Source organism: Strongylocentrotus purpuratus, unplaced genomic scaffold (assembly GCF_000002235.5).
Source record: "Strongylocentrotus purpuratus isolate Spur 01 unplaced genomic scaffold, Spur_5.0 spur5_scaffold_4, whole genome shotgun sequence".
In the NCBI taxonomy this organism is placed as follows: Eukaryota; Metazoa; Echinodermata; class Echinoidea; order Camarodonta; family Strongylocentrotidae; genus Strongylocentrotus; species Strongylocentrotus purpuratus.
This window is the reverse complement of record NW_022145610.1, coordinates 4,953,444-4,977,985: the sequence shown is the minus strand read 5'-3', so window position 1 is coordinate 4,977,985 and position 24,542 is coordinate 4,953,444. Positions and strand designations below refer to the sequence as shown.

Genomic DNA, 24,542 nt, shown 5'->3' with positions numbered 1-24,542 from the left:
GTAAGTTAACCCATTGACTACTGAATCTTCTTATTGCCATGTGATTGATACAGGGACCACCTGGTTCTTGTAAGCAATAGATTAAGATACACCATTGCTGATCAGTTACTCTTATTTGTAGGAAAACATGGGACCTTGCAAGAGAGAACAAAGACTCCCTGGCCCCCTGGCTGGCTCCTCAGTAGCCAGATTCAGGGTTCAAAGGGGTGAAAAAGAGGAGAGATTATCTGGTACACCACCGCCAACCTATGCTGTGGGCTTTATTTTTGTGATAAGGGTTTAGGGTTAGGTATAATGCTCATCAGGGTTCTCACCAATGACAAGAGGGGATTTCAAAATTATAATAGCAATGGTAATCATCCCAAACCATCCGTTTCATCTTGATAGTGAAAGAAGAGCTTGGCTCGCAGATCCCATCATTTTAGGATCTGCAAAACTTGAGAGTGTCACATCTTCTGCATATGAATGAAAATGCACATAACCATCTACTGCTTGATTACATCTGGTATTGAATAAGTGTACATGCAAAAGAGACGTCGCCCTACCACGGACCCTTGCAGAACAATGTAATCATAGGACCGTGGAGTTGATAGTTTACATGCTACTTTGCATCTACTTTGCATCAAACATGGCTAAGAGATCCAGATAAATTCACCATGTCTCCTGTCCATAGCCTGTAGGATATTATTTTTGTGACTTTTAACAGTGCATTTAGTCTCGGTGCTATGATGTTGATAAGATGACTGAAAATCAGCTTTTTTAATTAACTTCGACAGGAAAGGTAGATTGAACACGGGTTGATAGTTCTTTAAGTTATCTCGATCCAAGTTAGATGCTTTGATTAGGCGCGTGACAATAGCCACCTTAAAGGTACTGTGTCCCTTTTACAGGCCCAAAAAATGAAAAGGTTAAATTCCAACGGCATTTGAAAGATAATACTAATTTAGAACTTGAAAATGTCTTAAAGTGGGAAAAAACAACTATTAGTTGTCGAATCGACTTAAGAGCTATAGAGCCAGTAAATAATAGTCTGATTTTCAGACCATCGAACCAAAGGGTCGTACGTTTTGTGCTGCGCAAAGATTCAATCAGTTTTATTTTGGCCATTACAAGAAGTGGGTTATTGATGTTGGCAATTGCTCATGTACCGTTTACAGCTCATTTTATGTATGTTGTTACCAAAGAAGAAAAAAGCCAGTCAGTCACTCAATAGTGTCTGACAGTGAAGTCTAGTAAGTAAACTGGTTTCCTCGCATAATTTCAATATTAGGACACTGCTAACATTTAAATTTCACAGATAAGACATACATGACATATTCGTAATTCCTACAAAGTTCTACATAATTTGATGTTGGCTGCAAAAGGGACATAGTATCTTTAAGGCACGTAGGGAACGATATAGAGCAGAAATGTGTTGATGATCTCCTACAGTAACCACACTGGAAGATAGTCACGCAAGCAGAATTTGTTTGGATATGACATATAAATCAAATTTCAGACCCCATCTTCAGAAATGTTGTCAATTTCAGAGAACCTAGCGACATGTGAAGTAGATTCTTCAGCAGAATGACCCTCTGTTACACCTGCCTGATAATCTGACGATAAAGCTACAGAAGAAAAAATGCATCATAAATTTAATTTTGACACTGATTATAATTTTATTTCATCTTGATTTTCCTTTTTTTTTGTGTGTGTAGGGACCTCCAGGCTCACCAGGTAGACCAGGACCACCAGGCAAAAGAACAGGACCACTGGTAATACTTTTTCAGTTTTTGAAGCTTTTCTTTTGTGAACTGCAGTTGATTGGTTTCATAAATCTGTGTACTTTACAAGAAATACATCTTCAGTTAAACACCAAATTGAGCATACCCCTTGTAAATTTGATGTGTTTTATTCGTTTTTTGTATATCAAGAATGAAAGATGGACTGGTTGAATTAGGGCCTTTGTTGAATACTTTTAGATGTAAGCTTTAATATGTCACATTCTCAACAAACATAAATCAGGACAAATGATAACAATGGAAAATAACAAAATATAGTGTGTATACTAGTAGTAATGATTACAAATTATAACTTCCGGTGCTTGCATATGTCCAATTTTGTGCTTCAGATTCCACAAAGTAAGTTTTAAAATGGAGCCCTGATATAGATCTCATAACCATTTCCACAATTTCTTCTAGTTTATTTTTAATAGTATGAATGCTTTGTTCACACTCCATTATTCAGGGTCCTCCTGGTCCTCCTGGACCCCCAGGTCCCCCTGGCCCACCAGGCACAGTCAAGGTAAGGCGGAAGAAGAAGTAAGGTAGCTGGGCCAAATTGGGTTGTATGACACATGTTGTTGTGACAATTGCTGTGCAGTCAATTTCCTTTTAATATTAGTCGGCTTCTTATCTTCAGAAGTAATATCCCACTGCTGCCACCAAATAAGGACAATTATTACCTGTATCAAACATCTGGTTTTACAAAATCAATTTACACTTGTTATAATCTTAAAGAGCTAATCAGTACATATAAGACCATATTACCCTCCCATAAAAAAGCCTATGGACATTACTCTTAAAAAAAGTAAATATAGTCTCATATTGACCGCGCAGTATTTTGTCATTTTCATTACACATCTATTATGCGTACGAGAACCTGCACACTTTGCGCGCACACTGTTTGCAGTGTATTGAAAATTTTGTCAAGCACTGGATGCACAGTGCTGGTTTGACAAAGTTTGTTCAGTTCTTTGAGATTGTCATGGTTGATTTATATATTTGCTCTAGATGTCTGATTTAGATAACAATAACAATATTGACTAGCTTAACTTTCGGGACATACCATATATATTGCCCTCACAAGACCTATATTGCCCTCGTCTTTGACTCTGGGCAATATAAGTCTAGTTTGGGTAATATATGTGGTATCTCCCTCAAGGCCAGTCAATATTATATAATTATTACCCAGATCAGACATCTGAGCAGTGGTTTTACAAAATCATATTACACTCGTTTGTAATCATAAAAGGGCTAATCGGGGAATATGAGACCATATTTACCTTTCATGAAAAAGCCTATGGACTTTACGCGTTAAAAAAGCATGAAATATAAGGCCATATTCACCGCGCCGTATTTTGTCATTTTCATTGCGCATCTATTATGCGTACGAGAACCGGCACACTTTGCGCGCACTCTATTGTGACGTAATAATCACACCAAATTGGGTACACTGTTTGCAGTGTATCAAAAAATTTATCAAGCAGCTGGATGCACAGTGCTGGTTTGACAAAGTTTGTTCAGTTCTATGAGATTGTCATGTATGTATTTGCTGATGTCTGATTTAGATAATAATAACAATATTGACTGGCTTAACTTTCGGGAGATACCACATATATTTCCCTCACAAGACCCATATTGCCCTCGTCTTTGACTAGGGGCAATATGAGTCTAGTTTGGGAAATATATGTGGTATCTCCCTCAAGGCCAGTCTGTATTATATAAATATTCAGAGTTATACTATATTATGTAGTATGCATAGAAAATGATGTAATATTCTATTCCTATCCTTGAATGACGCTACATGTAGGAAGTCAAGTTTTATGTAATATCTGATGGAAATATCATGGTATGGTGCTATGTATTCATTATTATAATGATCCATCATTATTGTGTTAATGCAAATTTGATTATGATCTGTCTTTTGCTTCTTTCCTAACAGGGTGAGAGAGGTGACCCAGGACCCCCTACACCAGGCCCACAGGGCCCCAAAGGTTCACAAGGGTTCAAGGGAAGCATTGGCATTGATGGTATCAAAGGAGAAAAGGTAAGTCTCTTCTTGATGTTCCTCATCTCATTAAATGCCTATTATTGTTTGTTGAGTAGATGATAGGCCTGGTGCATGTAAGTATCTTCAACACAGATAACTGATGCTTCCAGGAAAACTACAGTCAAACATGCAATGCATGTAGCATACACCTGTATAGAAAGACCACCTGTCTATGAAGACCATATTTTTCATTTCACTTGAGCATAGTTTCTCATTGAAACAATTATAATAAAGGAACCTGTATGTAAAGACCACCTGCCTATAAAGACCACTTTTCTTGTCTCCTTGGAGTGGTCTTTTATACAGGTTTAATTGTACCAGCCTGTAACATTGATCTTACTTTAAAGGTATTTACTGTTTTCATAACTGTTGTGAGATGCATGATAGGAGGATACATTGGAATTTTACTATAGTGTTTTCCTGACAAAAGCAGTCGACATGTATAGAACTAAAATAGCTTAAATCTTTATATGCCACACAAATTTCCTCCCTGTGCCACATTGTATTAATCATGTAAAACCTAAGGTTTAAAGATCATTTAAATGTTTCCAGTGCAAGATTAATCTATACCAGTATTAAAAAGATTGTCATGGAGCTAATCAAGACTGAAATGGGAAGTTTATCAAAGCCATTGTGTTGCACAAAGCAATCCTTCCTTCAATCGGTGCATGGTGTATTGTGCATAAAGGCATGTGTGGCAAATGAGCAACTGTGCATAGAGGCGAGGAAAGCAACCAAAGTGTTAAAACTATGTAATAAGATGACCTTCTTGATGCTTGAATGTGCAGGGTAGCCAGAGTAATGCAGGACCCAGAGGTAAACCAGGAAGAGATGGTCGAAGGGTGAGTTAATTATTATTATTATTGTTATTATTTATATACTGCGCTTTTCCCAGAGTGGCCCAAAGCGCTTACAACAAGAAGAATCCTGCAAAAAAATGAAAATGAAAATGAAACTTACAGAATCCTAAAAATCTGGATTACAAAAAAGAAATGTTTTAAAGTCCCTTTTTGAAAGAAGAGACAGATTGTGATTGCCTGAGTATTAAAGGTAGCCTATTTCAATATTTAGATGCAGTTATAGTGAAAGTCCTATCTCCAGCTAGTTTCTGTGTGATGTCGTATGTAAGATGGAGGTAATGATCTCATCCTTTCATGAATTGATTTATGTGCTGAAAAAATATACTGGTATATTAATAATTTGTAGCCCAATTATTTAATTTTCGTAAATTATGATGTTTTGAAGGAGTCAAACTTTTTCTACCTATAAAGCTCCATGTACTGAAAGTATACTTATTTTTGATGCAGCAATTCTATGTAACCCTGATTATTTTCAGTAGGAAATTGATAAAGTGCTGTAATTTAGTCTATTGGGCGATCCAAATTCACAGGTTTTTTGCAACCCTCATGGAAAGCCCCACATAATAACCTTTGTAAATATAGTTACTGTTACTTTGTATATTTTGATTTTTATATTGCAAAATAAAATGAATTGAACTGAATTAATCAGAGTAGCCCTTCTTTTAAAGGTACATATATTAATATAAAATGGACAGGATATACAAAACATAATGATAATGTGTTATATAATGTGGAGGGAGCTAGAGGTAAAGTATTTGTTATCACAATATCTTATGAATGATAAACTGAAAATAATAACAGTATTATCCCACACATTCTCTACGCTTGACTGGTTATAGATTTTGGATAGGATAGTCTAAAATGCCTTCTGCATTGATGTTTTTAAGAAGATCTAACAGAGTTACAGAAATTGAAAAGGAGGGAGAAAAAAAAAAGAAATCCACAAAGAAAACTGCAGTTTTTGTTGCCTTGTGTATTTTTATTTTGTGTTATCTATTCGGAGTGTTGGCTCAGTCAGTAGAGCGTCCGCCTCACAACCGGGAGGTCGTGGGTTCGAACCTCGGCCGCGTCATACCAAACGACGTTAAAAGATGGGAGTTGTTGCTACCTTGTTAGGCGTTCAACAGTAAGGGATAGAGCAACGTCGATCTGGCGCTGCTCAATGGCTGCCGGGCTCACGATCAATTGGGCAAAAAAGAATTTCCGTTTCGGTTTAATAAAATTTGGAGTGGACTATTAGGCTATTATTATTATTAATATTATTATTATTATTATTATTATTATTATCATTATTATTGTTATTATTATTATTATTTCTATTTTTGGTTATAGTCTTCAACTGTATATTATGTAAAGACAGAATCTAAATGAAGGTCAGTGTTATTGTATAATTTTCAGTATTGCCTGTATTTTAATGATTTTTGTGACTACATCATATCTTTTAGGGGCCAAAAGGATACAAAGGTGCTTTGGGACCAAAAGGAAGAACAGTAAGTGAAAACAAACAAATCAGTTTGTGATGTTTTTACAGGGATTATTGAGGGCAATACCTTGATATTGCAAAACAATTGAATAACCACAAAATTACAAACTTAGGTAAAACAGGGCTCCACTTATTACAAGGGAACTTTCCCTTTTCCTGTTTTTTACATAGATTTCACCATATTTTGTTCTTCACTAAATGGAACATAGTGCCTTTAAGAGATAAATCTCACAGCCCTTAGATATTGAGAAACAAAGTAAATTGATCCTGTTTCACTGCCTAAAGTCATCAAAGTGCAAATGATTATCACGCTAGTTTTTTTAGAAGAAATATTTTCTGACATAATATGATCATGAGTTCACAACATTTTAAATAATATTATCTGAAAGAACACTCTATTCAAGGTTAATGACAGCTCGTCTTGTGTAATAAGAAACTTGACAGAAATTTGATTCGAGCAATATTAAATTTGCTTTATATTTGTAAGAAAGAAATTCCTGAATTTGTAGAAAATTACATGATGAAATATATCAAAACACCAAAGATTATACCAATTTAGAAACATTATAGCATACATTTAAGTATATTTTAGAATATTGTTTTCCATCCACCAGTTACCTACATCCTTTCCAGCAGAAATCAGGCAAGGTTTGATGTATTTTGTCATTAGTAGAGGTGTCGTGGTCGAGTGGATATGTCTGCGAACTGTGGATCACAAGGTCCATGGTTCAAGTCCCACTGCGGCACTAATATCCTTTGGCAAGACATCGATCTACATTTGCCACTCTCCACCTAGGTGTTAAATGGGTACTTGGTAGGATGCGAAAGCTAATGTGGTTTGATAAGCAATGGCGCTTGTAAAATGGCGACTGGCTGGAATGCTCACCAGGGAGTGGAGAATGTGCATACCTTGGTGCGAGTAAGCTTGAATCCGATGACCGGGGTAATAATATATATCTGTAAAGCGCATTGAGAGGGCCTGCGGTCCTGAAATGCGCTATATAAGGACGAAATATTATTATTATTATTACGTTAGTAAATTTATCTTTGCACTTTCTCTTTCTATCAGGGCCCTCCTGGTCCCCCAGGCCCACCGGGTCCAGCTGCCCCTACTCGTGCTCCTCCTCCAACATTGGTGAGTAGAACCCTCTCCCTGCGTGTCTTTCTATTCATTTCTGGTTTATAAGTGGTTTCATCTCTTGATCGTATGTAGCAGCAGTAGCATACAGATATTTTGAGATATAGTAGTATGCCATCAAACTTTTTGAAGCCCTTAGTGTTTATGTAGAAACAAGAGAGGTGATATATGTTTACTGTTGTCTTTTATCAATTTTCCAAGATATGAACTATATTGCCATCATGAAGGAAAGGTTCCATGTCATCATCTAAATGTACATAGCCAGGGTATTAGGTACGGTTCACATATGTTCCTTAATCATTTCATTTTTATTCTCTTAAAGGCTCCTACCACTCGGGAATCCACGACAGTTAAAAAGAAGCGACGCACCACGACAACAACGCCACCCCCTACGACGACTCCACCCACAACAACAATGAGAGAGACAACTACAGTGAAAAAGAAAAAGAAGAAAAAGAAGACTACAACCACCACTGCTGCCCCTACTACATTACCCCTGACCACGACTCCAGCACCTACCACCCCGTTACCCCCAACCACCCAGGCACCTACGCCTACCCCTGAAGTGATCACTGATATCATTAGGGAGATTGAGGAAGAGATTGAGGCGCCAAGGGGTACCAGGAATGCACCTGCAGTCTCATGCAAAGAAATCCTGATGGATTATCCAGATTCAGAAGATGGTAAATGATGTTGTCACTCCTTAGTCCTCTCTCAGTCTTCCTCTTTCCCTGTCTGTCTCTCTCTCTGTCTCTCCCCCACATTCTGTTTGATTCTTCTCTTTCCCCTTTTGTTTGCCTGAAATGGACCTGTTATGTTTTTTGGATTGCAGATCATGGGCTAATTGTTTATCTGGCCTACATTCAATCTAAATCTTTGTCCGACTCCAAGTTGATATCTTCATGCAAGTGCTTCAAACACAATTATGTACATTGCTCCTATTTCCTACTTCTGCTAGTATTGCCAATATTTGCTAGATGTTAATTGGATCCAAAACATGACCACACCCATGTAGAACTGCATCCATGAAATCTCACATTCCATCTCTGCCATCAATTCTAAAACAAATATAATTCCAAACTACAATCTTGTACTCAACTCTATCCTTTGACCAAATTACCCCAAAACAAATTTTGAATCACTGTTTTGATAGGATTTTTAAAGATATCTTTGCATAACCTCAAAAATATTCTGTCATTGTTACCTTATACAAGTTTATCTTCAATGAAAATTATCTTACTTTAAAAAATTCCATGAACTGCTTTGTTCCACATCCTGTTTCTACATGATTTTGTTTGAGGTATGATAATCCTAACAAATATGGATAGTGGAAAACAAATGCCTGATATATGACATTTAACCCTCAAGAATTCTCTTCAAAATCCTACTCTTTGTTATTAAAGCCTTCCATGATCGAATGCTAGTATAGATTGAAGATTAGATGCTGCTTGTAAGTGTCGGCTTGCATGGTGATGTAGATATACAGTAGGCTTTGGCTTGATTAAGGAGTCCTGAAAAGGACTGTAATATTTCTTGAGGGTGTGTAGTCCTGAAAAGGACTGTTTGTGTAGTCTTGAAAAAGACTGTTGGTTATCTTTCTTAGCTTATAGTTCTAAGGAGAACTGGTTGACTATCCGGCATCAGGAGTGGAGAATAGCTGGCGTGCGTGAAGAAGATTGCCGTACATCTCCACTCTTCTAAGACTCCTTATCCTTCCAAAGACCAGTAGCAAAGCTGGGGATTGCACATATACTGTAACACTAAGAGCATCCTACGAATAGAACAATATCCATTCTTAGATGCTGGCTGCTATCCTGATGATGGATAGTCAACCTCTTCAAAATTTCGAGCCATTCCTACTTCCCATCCTCTCCAACCGGTGCGACTATCAACAGTCCTTTTCAGGATTACACACACACTCAAGAAAGAAAGATTACTGATGGTCCTCTTCAGGACTCCCCAATCCCCCCCCCCCCTCTCTCTCTCACATGGTGCAACCGTAAGCCTACTGTATAATATCCATTCTTTCATCACGTCATCAAACTCCACAGACCAATTGAAGACAGTCTTGAAAACAGATCTATCTCTTCCCAGAGAAGTTAAACCCCTTTTTTTAATTTAATTCCTTTAATTTGTACTTATTTTAAGTTAAACTAAATATCACATATTATTTATTTTGTAAATGCTGTGCTATAGTTGTACTATTTAGAGGGCACTAAGTGCTAGTTAGTAGTATTATCATTATGAAATGACTGTTTATCTGTGATACAGGTTTGTACTGGTTAGACACGAATGGAGGTGCACCAAACGATAAATTCCAAGCCAACTGTAAGTTTGTGCAAGGTGGGCTGACCTGTCTCAACGCTACAGCTGCAGCTGCAGTAAGTCAACCTCACATGTTTATCTTACTCTGTAGAGACTTTTAAAAACATGTTTCAGTTTAAAGATTCTCTTTTTATCATAGAGTTTTTAATTCCATTCTTTGTCTACCATTGATCTTTTATTCATCTATTTTTTATCTATTCTCCATGAAATTTTCATCTTCTCTTTGTAATAGCATGAAACCCTTGTCGATTGTCATAAATTTGTCATGTGAAGTCCATCCATCTTTTCTTCTTTTATTCATCCCTTCTTCCATAATGTTGCTACCTCGCATGTAAGGAGATTACGCCAGCCTAAGTAAACCTTAAAGCTCTTTAATTTAGACAAATCAAAGAACCAGGGTAGGAGAGTGCTAATGAAAACGAAGGCTGAACATAGCCACACAAAAAGGATTGACCCAACGAGTGGACGTCACAAGGTGGCACTAAAACTTCACAAATAACATGAAATTTAACATGACATTAATTAGCTTTTTCGTTTCTTATTCATTCATCATTTGTCCTTCATCTTTTCCTTATCTTTTCATTGTCTGTTGTTTTACTCATGTATTTCCATTGTGTCATCATCCCTTCTACCCATCTTGTTATTTTTTAATCTATTCTTCTTAAAACCTGAGTTTCATCATATCAATAACAATTTTTTGCGTCTTGCTCATGATGAAGAAAATCTATCGTGCTTATTTTATTTATTTACACCTGTTTTTGACCAGGTCTTTGTTTTATGTATCGTTACCTTTCTATATTCTTCCTCAATTACATCAATTTGCTTAATATTTTCTTCTTCTGATCATGACAGACAGATCCTTCTAGTTGGGTGGCTTCCCCCGACAGCGACTGGTTCTCAGACTGGAATGCTGGCTTTGAGATAGAATATGAAGCCAGCGTTGTCCAGCTAAGATTCTTACATATGAAGAGTAACACAGCAACACAACTGTAAGTCATGAAGTAGAGGATTTAGCACACTTCCAAAATATCTTAGCCATTGATAGTGAATCTGTACTAAAGTTTGACTACTGATTCTCCTTGGTATTACTTTTATTTGTACCAATAGTGTCTTTGTCAGTAACTGGGTTATGCTTTATCTTATGTTGAAAAAGACATGTTGGATATTTTTTGTTTAAGTTTATTGAAAAGAAATTAAAGAAAGTAGCTGTTGATATTTAAAAGAGAGTTAAATATAATGCAATTACTATCTTTAGATTGTGGACCATGAGCAGCAGCTAATGAGAGCAGCTAAAGAACTTGTGTCTCAAGATCCTATCACACTATCACCCCATCAGCTCCCAAGCTATGGGACATTGATATAGATAGATAGATAGATAGATTGTAATTCAATATGTTACTTTGGTATGTCTTTCACTTTCCTTCCTTTTCTTTTCTTCTTTTTCTTGCGCTTAGAAACATTGGTATTAAAACATTATAAATGTAATGTATTATTATTATTTTGTATTATTATAGGTAGATAGATAGAAAAATATATAGATATATATAGATAAATAGAAATTTGCTGATATTTTTTCATCTACATTTACACATCAATTTCAGATTCACGTTCAACTGCCTTAGAGTTCCTGCATACTACAATGATAAGGCTCGTAACTATGACGACTCGATACAGTTCAGAGGTCAGAATGATGATATAATAGAACATGGTATGCCGGGATATGTCGTGCCCAAAGATGGATGTAAGGTAAGATTCTAAAGTGAAACAAATTATTTTGTGATACTGAAAACTTTGATTGGTTGGGGTAATCATAACATCATCTGTTTGGAGGCAGAATGGTGTTAACTCATCATTGAAGTATATGAGTTAATGCTCTTCTGGCTTCAATCAGATGACATGTAGTTAGGCTTCTATCAAACTTTAGAATTTAGTAGGCTGTGGTTCTTCACTATCAACTATCTCCGCTACTTTTATAACATGCTTTTTCTTGTGTGCAAATGTGAGTTGTATACTGTTCAGTGATAAAGATTTCAAGCAAGTGTCATTTAAAATCTTTTGCTTGTAAATACACAGGAGAGGGGTTAATTAACAATCAAAGAAACCAGACTTTCAAATTGAAAACCCCCGGAATCATTTTAAGGACGGCATTTGTTCCCTCTTGAAACGCCGAACATGCCCCGGTGTGTGCAGCTGAATATACAATGGTGTCTTATTTTGTTTACAAGCGACACATTCCTTTATTTTTGTATCGCTGCATTTGTCATCAAAATAAAACCATGCGCGGGGATTAGAGTGAGGTAATAGATTATACATTTATCGTGACGGTAGTGAAGTAAGAGGAGGAACTCGAGAGAAGATGAATACACAGGCACTGAAAATGTGTGAGATGTCATGGGACATCGTCTGCTTGTGCAAGTCATGTCCATACTGTGATCTCACACATCTCAGCAGCGTTCAGAGAGCTCTTCAGGTGCTATGCCGGGGCTGTATTTAAGGCGAGGCGTCAAAAATAAATATACCAGCCAGCGGCAGCTAACTGCACTTGTGCGTCCTGGCTGCATTTTTAAAATTAGTTCAGCCGGCTACCGCTGGCGGTAGGAAATGGCGTTCAAAAGCATACGCCGGCTGCCGCCTTTCGAATGGAAACCGAGCCTCAGATCCCAGCCTGGCGCAAGCCGGCTGGGCTAACAAAAGAAAAATAATTGCCCCAGCCAGGCTTCGGCCGTAATTGCAGCCTCGATGCGCCAATACGTGAGGCGGCAGCCTGCTGGTATCGATATTTTTGACGCCTCGCCTAAGCGTTTTGTAATTTATAATAATCAATACTTTGAATGTTTCCAAGCATTGAATTTTGATAACATTGTCGAATCAAAGTTTCAACTTTGCAATAATGAAAATAAAGTTAGTTTTTAAAATCAATGAATATCTACTTTAAGTGTCATTTAGTTTATATCTTAGCAGACCAAACAAGCCAACTGTAAAATGGGTACCTGGCTGGGTTTACTCATTGAAATGCACTGTTTGCTGATTATGGCTATTTGGAGCTAAAGGGTGGTTATGTCCAAATGTGTTTGGAAGCACATAGGGGGACATTATATCATATTGTGTTGTGCGCTATATAATAAACGTTTTCTTATTGTTTCCCTTGTTATTATCTCATTCCAGTCACTATTCAAAAAGCTGAAGAAGTCCATTTTCACTCTGAGGTCCAGTGACCCCTCGCAGCTACCCATCAAAGATTTTGCTCCTCGAGGATATGGAGGGCGTGGCCAGAGATTCGGGTTTACTGTGGGACCGGTATGTTTCTTATGAGCAAGGTCACTATGGACCACACCCAAAGAAGAACTGACTTTCCTGGCAGATTAAATTCACCAGAGTTTTAAGATGGATCGCATTGGTGTGCTCTTATGGAACAATCTATGTGACTGGACCTTAGCTACAAACATTTCAGCTGACTTTATACCTCATGAATGACTGACGTACTGATGTTTTTGGAGGAGTGAAATTTCGTCATGCATTGGTCTGAAGAGGAATTCATTTCTTTTCATCGGGATAAAATTTTGGCTCAGCTTTAAAAAATCTTGTTGTCATCTTAAGATTATCTTTGTAGTTGAAATCCTGGACTTGAGGAGTGTCATGTTAATGTTTTATTTGTATATTTTAAATGTAGGAGATATCTTGTGAATGTGTTTGTATGAGATTGTGTTTCTTCTTCTGTGTATTGTATTTTATGATAAATGTCATCGATTGAAACCCCAATCCTTCTTATCTGTGCAGCAGTGTAAACTACAAAGGAATATTTCAGTGTGCCAAAGCCAAGCTCATATTTGTAGATATATACAACAACAACAACAAAACAGATAAAGAGCAACATATACTTTATAATTTTGTATAATTGCCTAAAGATGTATCAACAAACTCTTTCATACCTCAACGACACATTTAAAATACAAAAATTGTCATAATTATGTTAGACAGTGTGACTTTTAATAACATAAAATTACATAATTCCACTGACTCACCGATTGAACATGTGAAATATGAAAAGCATGAACAAAAACAATTTAGTGTAAAAACAAGGAATCAAAATTAAAGATTTTTAAAAGATCTTGACTATTCAACTGCATTATTTGAAGAAGTCTACTCATATATCTTGACTGTAAAACACAAAAGAGTGGAAGAGGGCAAAGGTCATAGAGAAAGTGTGGATAGAGGGAAGAGAAGGAAAGGGGAACGAATCAAGATTAAAGGGAGAGAGGATAGGATCACTGTAAAGTGAATGAGCAAGGTGAAGAAATAAATACCCACTTACATCTACATAGTGGACATGTGAACATGTTTTACAAACTTTGATTAATGTTTTTAACAAAAAACAAATTGAGAAACATTCCCAGAAACTTGGGAATGGTGATAAGCCCTGGGAAATTCTAAAAGAGCTCTGGCTAAAAATTAAAACAAATACTTATAAATTCCAATGCCAAGATGATAGATCTCACTTACCGTAGTATTGACTGTTCTTTAAATCCTGGGAACAAAAATCATTTTTTGATCCGGCCTGCACCCTTTGTGCCAATTTATCTGATTGATTTTGATTTGTATCTGTTATTTTTGTGCCCGGTGGTAGAATTATCATGGGAATCTATTGACCAGAATTACATGTATTGTTCACTTAGCCAAAATCCTGTATTTTAATAATTTTCTCACACATCACTTTATTGGTGAATCGTGTTCAACAACAGAGCCACGATGGTCCAGGACAAAGCCAAATTACTGGTAGACGCAGGGCAAAATAAAGATACATATTTCACTAATATACAGTATAACAAATATATTGTTATATGAACAAATCAAATCGCACACATAAACATTTAAAGGAATTGATGTGCACATAGCATTAGTTGTGTGTGTAGATCCTTCAAATTAAATAAAAATGTGAAGAGCTTTCAAATGAAATAAAATGCATGTAAAGTGCTACCCCTTTCTCCCTCATCTGCCCCATTCAGTCTCTAGCTTGTATAAAGACGAAACCGCTACTTAAATATTTTTCTTTAATGTTTTCTTCAAACAGAACAAAAATGTTCTGCTATTGTAGTAGTAACTCATACTTGTTATATACATAATTTTTATACTATATGTACATGAAAATTACTTTGTAATTATATATTGGTTATAATTTTCAGACTAGAACTATTGTTTGATCACATTCCTTGGGTTTTTACCAGTATTCTCTACTTTTTCTAAACATTTCATTTTCAATTATTTTTCAAACCAGGATGTTTGTTGATTCCAGACCAGATACTAGCCTTCTTTCACTTGTGTTTCATCTTGTGCATCAACGATTGATATTCAGAGTACACGCTACTTGTAGATCATGAATGTAAAAGATTTGCTTGGCTGAAGTTTCATTCAGGTATATGATCCTTGTTTTACTCTTTTTATGTTGCAAAGGTCAGAATAAATATTTCTTTCAGGATATATCATGCTTCATATTGATTGTAGCGGCATTGTTGACATTATTTACATTGTACATTCTATTTCAGAAGAAGAAAGAAAAACAGCGGCAAATAAAGCACTTGTCGGTTTCAGTGAAAATAACAAGTTTCCATTTTCAAAACTTCATTCTCACCCCCCTCCCCCCCCCCCCCCCCCCCAACCACACACACAAAAGACTGTTTCATTTCCAATTTTGATAGATCAGGCCAATCATATTTATTTTTCAGGATTTAAGATCAATTATGACTGTGCCGTCTTCAGTATTTTGTGCATAAATAGTTGTATTGGTCCATTTCAATATGCAGTATGTGGTTTTGAGTAAGTTTTCGTTATTTTGTTTAGATTTGCAGGTCAAAACGTACCCATATAATACTATGATTCATACGCAGTGCTCAGTGAACATTTCCTAATTGATTATTTCCTCTCTTTTTTAAAGAAGACATTTATTGATTTTAAATATTGATTTAATTTGTATCATTGCATACAGGAAGATTAGATTGAACAAGGTTATACAAATTCCCCGACTGAAACATTCAAACTACCGAATATTGATTATCAATTTAAACAAATTCCACCCACTTTCACACTTGAAGAGCTCTCTGATCATTTGTGATGTCACGTAATGGACCAAATTAGCATAAGCAGACAATGTCCCATAATAATGCACACATTTTCAGTGCCTATTTCGTCATCTCCTCTTCACCTATTTCTCTTACTTCGTCAGCGTCATAACATGTAACTGTTTGATCTGTTCCCTCACTATAAATTTCAACATGGTTTTATTTTGATGAAAACTGCAGCGTTATATAAAAATAAAGGAATCAGTTATAGCTTCACTATGGCTTGTACGAAAGACGCCATTGTACATTCAGCTGCATATACTAACGCGTGCTTAGCATTTCAAACGTTCAGTGGGCTTTAATTCAAGTTCCAAGTTTATTGTTCAATCATTTATCCTTGCCCTGAATGTTTCTTAGCAAAAGGTTATCAGAATCAGCATCACTTCCCTTTTAAAATAGTGTGAAATATATTCATGTTTCAAATCAATCAAACTCTTATTATCGAGAAATAATTGCACTGAAAATCTGTTCATTAGTTCTAGGATGTTGTTTGCTTATGGAGGATGGGTGCCTGATAAAAAAAATTGCAATTTTTTCTTCTGAAGAAGAAGCGCACGTATATTCCCAGGCCTTAGTTTCTTGTGATTCACTATGGCCCGTATTTGTGATTTTCTTTGAATGTCTACTTTAAGTACAGTAAATTCCAAAAATGTAACATTACCTTTAAAGCAGAAAAGGAAATAATATCGCTGAGAACTTTGACCTCTGTGAAGAAATAGTTTGATTGGGGGAATCCCCATGCGGTCATCAGTGATGAAATACCAGAACATACATGTATGTATAGCTGTGGTTTTCATTTGTGTCTTCCATGAAATGAAAATCCTTTTCAAGTGATTTCCACAGAAATAGTTTTAAATACATTCATTGAAAATATGGCCTTCTCTTTCAGACATACGTGTAATATGTTTGCCATTTCATTTGTTTTACATACTACATACGATAACTCCGCTAAAAGAGAATACAATATATTGACGAAATGTGAAAGTAAATTTTGTCCCAAGTATGACATTTAAAAAAAACTGAAGTGAGTCTTTGGATCAGCAGTCATAGATATTACCGGTAGGTTCAAAGTATATTATACCACATTGACTTATTATTATGGACAATTCAATACATTGTAATACTGGTCAGTACCCACTTCACTTGTTTAGCACATGTAAGAAACTATATAGATTGAGATCGTTTTTTCTAGTCCTTATCCAAATATGGAATCAGTAACATAAAGGAATTCACCTGATGTTGTGCCATCTCGTTGTTTTCATGATGTTTAAAAGAAGGAAGAAATTGAATCAAAATTTGATGTAGAAAAAGAGGAGATGTTATGGTTAAAAAATGGATACATATTAATAGCTTCCACAGGTGGCTAGTGAGGTGAGGAATATTTGCAGGATTTATTTCTACATTGTTTTAAAATGAGCATTTTGAAAATCATCCCATTGTGGGTTAAAATGATCATTTGAGTTAAAATTGCTTGATTTAAACACAATTTGATTGAAATTTGATTGGCTTTACTGGTTTCAAAATGTACTGTTCATGATATTTTAAACCAAAATGAAATTCTGTAGGAAAGAAGAAAGTAATCCCACTCTGGTAAAGTGATTCCTTGTTCATTATCATGTCAGCATGCTTCTTGTCCTTATGGAGGATAGAGAGAAAGTTCACAAACAGACTGCTTTAAATGGTAAAACTACTTAAAAACTTTTGTTTTGCCATAAACTGCCGAGTGCCGAAAACACCAAGTCTGTGTACTTCTAAATGTTTATTTATAGCCGTAAAAGAAAAAATAAGATTATATTCGGTGCTCAAATTTTGTGTAATTTTGAAGTTGTTCTTTTTGTTTGGCTATGGGTATGATGTAGACTAGTTTCTAAATTTAGCAGTAGCATAAGATGATGAACATTTGACATGTATATGTGTGTATATACTGTAATATTAGTCCTGTGATAAAAAGGTACCTTTGTGAATCATATGCATGGTAGATTGGTCTGTAATAGTGAATTCTTGTAGAAATATTTCTTTTAGCTTGTAATGAATATGAAAATTGTTGCTTTTCGATAGTGCTAAGTTATGTAAAATTACTGTGCATATCTATATTCTCCTTTTTATGAATTGTAAAAATGGTAAATAACCCTAAATTATGTACAGCATCCAAACCCCTTCCCCAAGTTCTTGCCAATGAATTGCCTTCTTTTGCATTTACTTTCTATGTTTGTTACCGATTAAGAACAATGTCAGTCACTTTATGCAGTACACTGTTTCAAGGAAAATAAATATATTTTGATTTATTGTACATGCAATGCATTAAGAGTCTTATTTGAATGGAATATAATTATGAAGAGTTGACTAAGTACTAATGTAGCTAAATGCCTTCAGAAATTCAACCCACTTTTAATGTTTGTATAAGAAATCGTGCATGTAGTTAAAATGTAAAAAATTATAAACAAAAAGGAGGGATAGTATTACAAAGAGATAATAAATCAACATTAGGCCTGTCATTCATATTGAATATGTGAATAATGTGAAAACTTGGATAAAGATTATGTACTTATCAGGACTAAAGATGTGAAACAAAGTCCTGGAACCTCTATCTAAACTCTTGTGCTGGAGACAAACTATTTGCCTACTCAAGGAGTCACCACAGAGCTATTCCTAGACAAAGTGCATGAGCATGGCTTGGTCCTATGTAGGGTAATCCTGAGGCAATTTTTTATTGAGACAGAATGTTATCATTTTGTTGCTGGGTTTGGTATAAGGAAGTCGTAATCATTGAAAACTTTATGGTTTGCATCTCTCATAACAATGGCCCACTGTTTTTTAGCATAGACTTCCTGAATATGGAATGTTCAAGGGCGTCGCTTCGTCGCTTAAGGGATAATGGGACATCGAACCCCCCCCCCCTTCAAAGTTTATGCCACTAAAGTCATTACCATACTCACAAACTTAGGTTAGTTGGTTAGTTGTTGCTTATACCGGTAAATTAGTAGCTAAAAACTTGTCTACAAAGAGCAAAGTCGACCCCCCCCCCCTTCCAAAATCTTCTAGCTTCTAGCTTCGTTGCACTTTTCTCTTTTCCCGATGTCATTAAACAAAAAATTGTTTGAAACCAATGAAGCCATCAATCAATCTTCCAATTATAGAAACCAAATTTCACGCAATCTAGATTCTTCAGAATAATTGTTATAGTTCATTTAACACAGTACATTCGGGTAACACAACAAAGGTAGCCTACCGTTCTCACAAAAGCACCACAATAAATATCGCCTCCTAAAATTGTAATGTTGATTTGTGTTCGTTTTATGGTCTTGGGGTGGTAATGTTAGGAATTAATCACCTTCCCAAGTTTTGTGTAAGCGTTTCTATATCTTGTAAAGTTCTTTGTGTTGTACTGTTTGGAGAAGAAAAAGGTTATACATGCATCAGTATAGGGATGTGAATTCAAATATTAGCTATTGTCCTAGGATAATATCTGTACCTAATTTTGTTTAATGCTTTGATTTCCGTAAACATGAGAGGGTCCTTTTAGCAATCATTCCAGACTCATACAGTGAATCTTTTGTACATGTGTAAATAAAGCTGGCTCTAGAGTGCACTATACGATGCATCTTCTCAGCAATCCAAAATAGAAAATCGCTCCCTCGCACAATTATATCTTTAACAGAATTACATCTTTATTATCCAGGTTTTTAACCAAACTTGGTAGGAATCATGCTTAGGCAAGGGAGATCTTAAGTCATTCAAATGGGGTAGGCATCCCCCAAGGAGCCTGGGGCAGTAGTTGCACATTTTCTTCTGCTTCTTGAAAACTTTTTGGATTCTAACCAAAATTTGTAGGAATCCCCTGCAGGAAATGGAAATCTAAGTTGTTCAAATGGGGTATATGTCCCGCAATGGGGCACGAGGGCAGCATCCCCATTGGCAATAATTGTACACTTTTTACTTTACTCTTATTTTGAATGAACTTAATAGGGAACATTCCTCAGGCAGGTGGATATCAACTTGTTATGAAGGGCAACTGACTCCTCCAGGAGTAGTAGGCTTGGGAGTGGCACCCCCCCCCCCCCGAAAAAAACCCCTCTGTTCTGCATTTTCTATTTCTTCTCAAAAATGCTAGGCCGGGTTTTAACCAAACTTGGTAGGAATCGTCGTTAGGAAAGTGTGATCTAAGTTGTTCAAATTGGGTACATACACATTACACACCCAAGGGGGTCTGGATATTTTGCACCCAAAACCCTTGAACCGCAATTTTACCACTACCCAGACCGGTCTATATCTTTAAAACAAAGAAGATCTGTAAACCTTCTGACCTCGCTATATAAGATATGTGATAAATTATTTCATCAAATCGAGTCTCTATGATACAAACTTTTTTTATACGGTAAATGCAAAGTCTTCTCAGTTCGGGGGAGAGGCGGGTGGCACCCCCCGCGATTCAATGGATTGATACTTGAGTCGTACATAATATGTATTGCGTTCCTGGAGCAACATGTAGTCAATTCTTCGTCGCTGAGCCCCTTCGAAATACGCCATAGTTATAGCACATAATGAGATATGTATTCAGACTCCATTGACGTAATGTTACCATGACAATGCTTTGGAATGTTTGAGGTATTTACTTCCTCAATATGTTTTCGAATTTGTGAAAATTTGGGATTCCCCTATGGTGTATGTGTTTCATTGTATCAACAAAATATCGTGCCTAATTAATCTCGGGTTTTCACAGATCACATGTCTTTTATAAACGTATGATGGAAAAAGGTCAGCATTAAGAAATCGCAATGCTCCGAGTCTAAATTACGTGGAAATAAATAAATGTCCATGTTAGTCCTCAGCTCCAGTTTCGATTAAACTGTAATTATTAAATCACATATTTGTTTATTGTTAATCAACATTTTCATTGTACAAACACTATCACAAGTTATGTTATTCTTCTTCTTTTTATTCCTCTTCTTTTATTTTTCATAAGTTCTTCTTTCTCCTTCTTCTCCTCCTTTTCCCTCTTCTACTTCTTTCTTCATCTTCTCTTTCTTCTCGTTGTCTTCTTCCTTCTCTTTATACTCTTAGTCGCATTCTCTTCCCCTCCTTCTTCTTCCTCTTCTTTTTTCGTTCTTCTATTTTTTCCTTCTTTTTTCTTCTTCCTTTTCTTCGTCTTCTTCTCCTCCTAACCCTTCTACTCTTTCCTTTTCTTCCTTTTCTTCTTCTTCTTCTTCTCCTTCGTCTTCTTCTTCGCTATCTTGTCCTTCTGTTGAGGTATTTGTAATGTATCGTTATGAATTAAATTGCAACTTCAAATCACCCTACAACGAAAACCCGCAGTGGTTGTGAAATTCTGTTATTTGTTATACCTAGATCCAGGCGCGTACGCAGGATTTTTTCAAGGGGGGGGTTTTAACATTTATAAATCGGTCCGAAAATTTCGCAACGACTCAGCCAGCCGCTGAATAAGCGGGGGGGGGGGGGGGGGTAAGAGGACACATTTTTTTTTTTTTTTGGTCCCAAAAAAATCGCAACGACTCAGCCGACCGCTGAATAAGCGGGGGGGGGGGGTAAGAGGACACTTTTTTTTTTTTTTTTGGTCTCGAAATTTGGAAATTTGACATTTTGCTCCGTTGGGGGGGGGGGTAAGGTCACCTTTTTTAGGTCGGCCATGGGAATAATTTTTTTTTTTTTTTTTTTTTTTAATAAAAAAAAAAAAAAAAAAAAAAAAAAAAAAAATCCAAAAGGGGGGGTTTTTAGGTTTTTTTTAGGGGGGTTTACACACAAAAAATTTCCAAAGGGGGGGTTTAACCCCCCAAACCCCCCCCCCCCCCCTGCGTACGCGCCTGCCTAGATCTTACCTTTAGAAAAACACAAAGCGTATGACTAAAGAATTAAACGAAACTCCATGAAAAGGGAATCAAGTTAAGGGAGAAAAGTCAATAGAAATCTAACGAGTAAACAAAATAAGAGGAAGTAAGTCGAATGAAAAATAATAATATAGATTTGAGATGAGAATATTAAAGAACAAAGAAATAATTGTTCAGTTCTGTAGCCCCCCTGCACTCACATCCGCCTCCAGCACCCTTTTCAATCCATTGCGCTAACTGATTTCATTTATACCATATTCATTTCATACAGTAGGCTTGCATGCAAGCCGATACTTATAAGCAGCATCATATTCATTTCTTTTTTCATAAGTAAGCCGGTTTTATTTACAGACAAATGCCAACTTGATGGCTGATTTTAAATGTAAAGGTAGGAAACTGGGGGGGGGGGAGGGGTGGGGTGGTGGTGGGGGCGTGATAGTTGGTGTACCCCAGGGGCTAAAGAGGAGGCTGATTAATGATCCGACTGATTAAAAGGAGAAATAACTCTTGGTCACATCATGATGGGGGGGGGGGGCTTGGGGCAGTTGCCCCCCCATGAAATTCAAACGTGGTTTATTTCTACCAGTGATTTTCATTTCATTTCATTTATTTCATTCTCCATAAAAAAAACATTAAACATACAACCATGATATACAGATAAAAGATCGATTACAAGAAAATTACAAAGGGAAGGAGCAAACAAAAGGTTAAAGGAATGTGGGGTTAACAAAAAGGGCAATTAACATTATGAACGTCAATCCTTTTAAAGTATACACTGTATTGTTGAGAAAAGAAAAACTGGAAAAGAAAAGCAGAGAACACCAATACAAAGAAGAAAAAAAGGGAGGGAGAAGGGGAGGGGAGGGGCAATACATTACAAAGTGCATTTACTGAAACGTAACGTCATTTAATTTGAGATTGAATACAATAATAAAAGATGGGGTTTATACAATCGTTTAGAAAATATTCATTGAATTACAGTTTTTATATTAAACGGGATATTTTTCCATAAAACTGGCCCTCAGAAAAACTGTATTTTTAAAAACATTTGTTAGGAAAATAAAAATTACCAGCATTACGAGTGTCATGAGAATTTTTTTTCATAATTGAGTGTAATTTACATGACAAATGATGCTGAAATAACATGATTTTCCGGGGTTTTCTCATTTTTTGTATTTTATACTTTTGTATGCGTTTGTAGGAAAATAACGAGTTCCCAAATTTACAAGTCAGGCAAAAAAACATATAGTGCCCCTTTCTACACAGGAAAGGTGCCCCATTTTACTTCAGATAAGCGCCCCTTTTTATTTTAAACAGGTGCCCGTTCCACATTCTTATAAGTGCCTTCCTATCCAGATAAGTGCCCCTTTTCATCTCCGGTGAGTGCCTCATTCAAATTTGAGAGATGCCCCCTTTTACTCTGTAATAAGTGCCCTGTTTTATATTTTATCTCTGATAATTCCCCTTTAATTGGACTCGTTCTCCTTTTCTTATCTAATAAGTGTCATTTGCCCTTTGGATATGTGCCCCTTTTTCCTTTCACCATAAAATGTGCTCATTATTAAACGCAACTAAGAGCGTTTTTTCATTAATTTCGCCCAAAGCTCGTTCGCTACGCTGGCTCGTATTGAAAGTTAATGTAATTATGTATCTTATTAAGTATCATTTCAGTTTTTTATGATTAGATCAGACTTTACTTTCTTCCTTTCTATAAGATGTAGTTTTTTCCCTGCGACCTCACAAATCTTAACATTTTTGGTCGCTCGCTCGCAAATAAATATATCCAGACCACCACACCCAACTCCAAAGTATCTTCAACCATGTAAAGAGAGAAACAATCATTGAAATCATCCCTGATAATGTAATCACACTGTAGGGGATATTTACCAGTGCATGTCTAAAAAGTGCATATTTTAACTTTGTGGTTTCCCTTTGTAGGTGCCACTTTTTCCAAAAGTGCCCCTTTTTGTTGGTGATCCCCTCTCACTTTGTAAGACACTCCATCGCCCCTGGATAATAGGTGGAATATAAACTTATCATCGTATTGCTTAAATTGTGAAGAACATTAATGTAAGCAATCAAGTAATTTGTTGTAGTGGGTAAATGCAAAGTACTCTAGGCTCATGAATAATCAACATAGCTAAAAGGTTGTGTGTATGCCCACATATTGACCCCCCCCCCCCTAAAAAATTGTCCATTATGCATGCCACCTGGTGGTGGTGCGGATTTTTTTCTGACCCCCCAAAAGTGTTTGCTTATTACGCCCACTAGCCTACTGCCTGGATTAATTAACTCGAGATACGCAAAACTACAATAACCTTATAAACTTGGGAATATTTTCAACTCGTGATTAGAGATTTTTCCTGATTTTTCTCATAACTACTTGTGCTGGATAATCCATATAATATGAAATTATCAAAAATTGCAGTTGACTGGAATTCCCAACGGATATTGGCCCAATCGAATGATCTAATACTTTTGGCTTTTTTCACTTACTTGATCATCCATCCATCGATCAATATTATTCATTCATTCATCCACCAATTCATCCATCAATCCATCCATCCACCATGAATTTTAAATAAGGCTAAATATTAATTTCAGTATTACAAAAAGGATGTTAAATTGAAGTCTATTATTCAGACTGTGGTCAACCAGAGCCCATTTTTCAGCCACTTTATGACACGTTTTCTCATTATCTAAATTGTGAGGTCTCTGTATGTAGAATAGGCAACAATAACAGTGATTACATGCAGTGTCTGTCTTTACAATTGCATTGCTCAATACAGCCGATCCAACGTGTCACTTCCTAGCAACTTGGCAGAATTAATGTGACTGGAAAAACCCTGAAAGTATAATCATATTCTTTCCGCCGGAATAATAACTAACTCTGTTACCATTTCTAATTAGATTTTTATGACACAAAAAACATAGATTGAGTGTAAGTATACATTATGGTAACTCTTTGAA

General features: G+C 36.2%; 1 protein-coding gene across 1 annotated transcript in view; it reads left to right on the top strand.

Moving 5' to 3' along the window:
* Positions 1-18,019, top strand: part of LOC762753 (collagen alpha-1(I) chain) — a 91,439-nt gene extending 73,420 nt beyond the window's left edge. The window contains exons 37-47 of the mRNA XM_030997448.1: positions 1,698-1,754; positions 2,227-2,283; positions 3,703-3,807; positions 4,599-4,652; positions 6,116-6,160; positions 7,223-7,288; positions 7,614-7,974; positions 9,563-9,672; positions 10,469-10,605; positions 11,218-11,362; positions 12,782-18,019. Coding sequence (XP_030853308.1) covers positions 1,698-1,754; positions 2,227-2,283; positions 3,703-3,807; positions 4,599-4,652; positions 6,116-6,160; positions 7,223-7,288; positions 7,614-7,974; positions 9,563-9,672; positions 10,469-10,605; positions 11,218-11,362; positions 12,782-12,928 — 1,284 coding nt within the window. The 3' untranslated portion in view covers positions 12,929-18,019. The remainder of the gene's footprint in view (positions 1-1,697; positions 1,755-2,226; positions 2,284-3,702; positions 3,808-4,598; positions 4,653-6,115; positions 6,161-7,222; positions 7,289-7,613; positions 7,975-9,562; positions 9,673-10,468; positions 10,606-11,217; positions 11,363-12,781) is intronic.
* Positions 18,020-24,542: the final 6,523 nt, after the last annotated feature.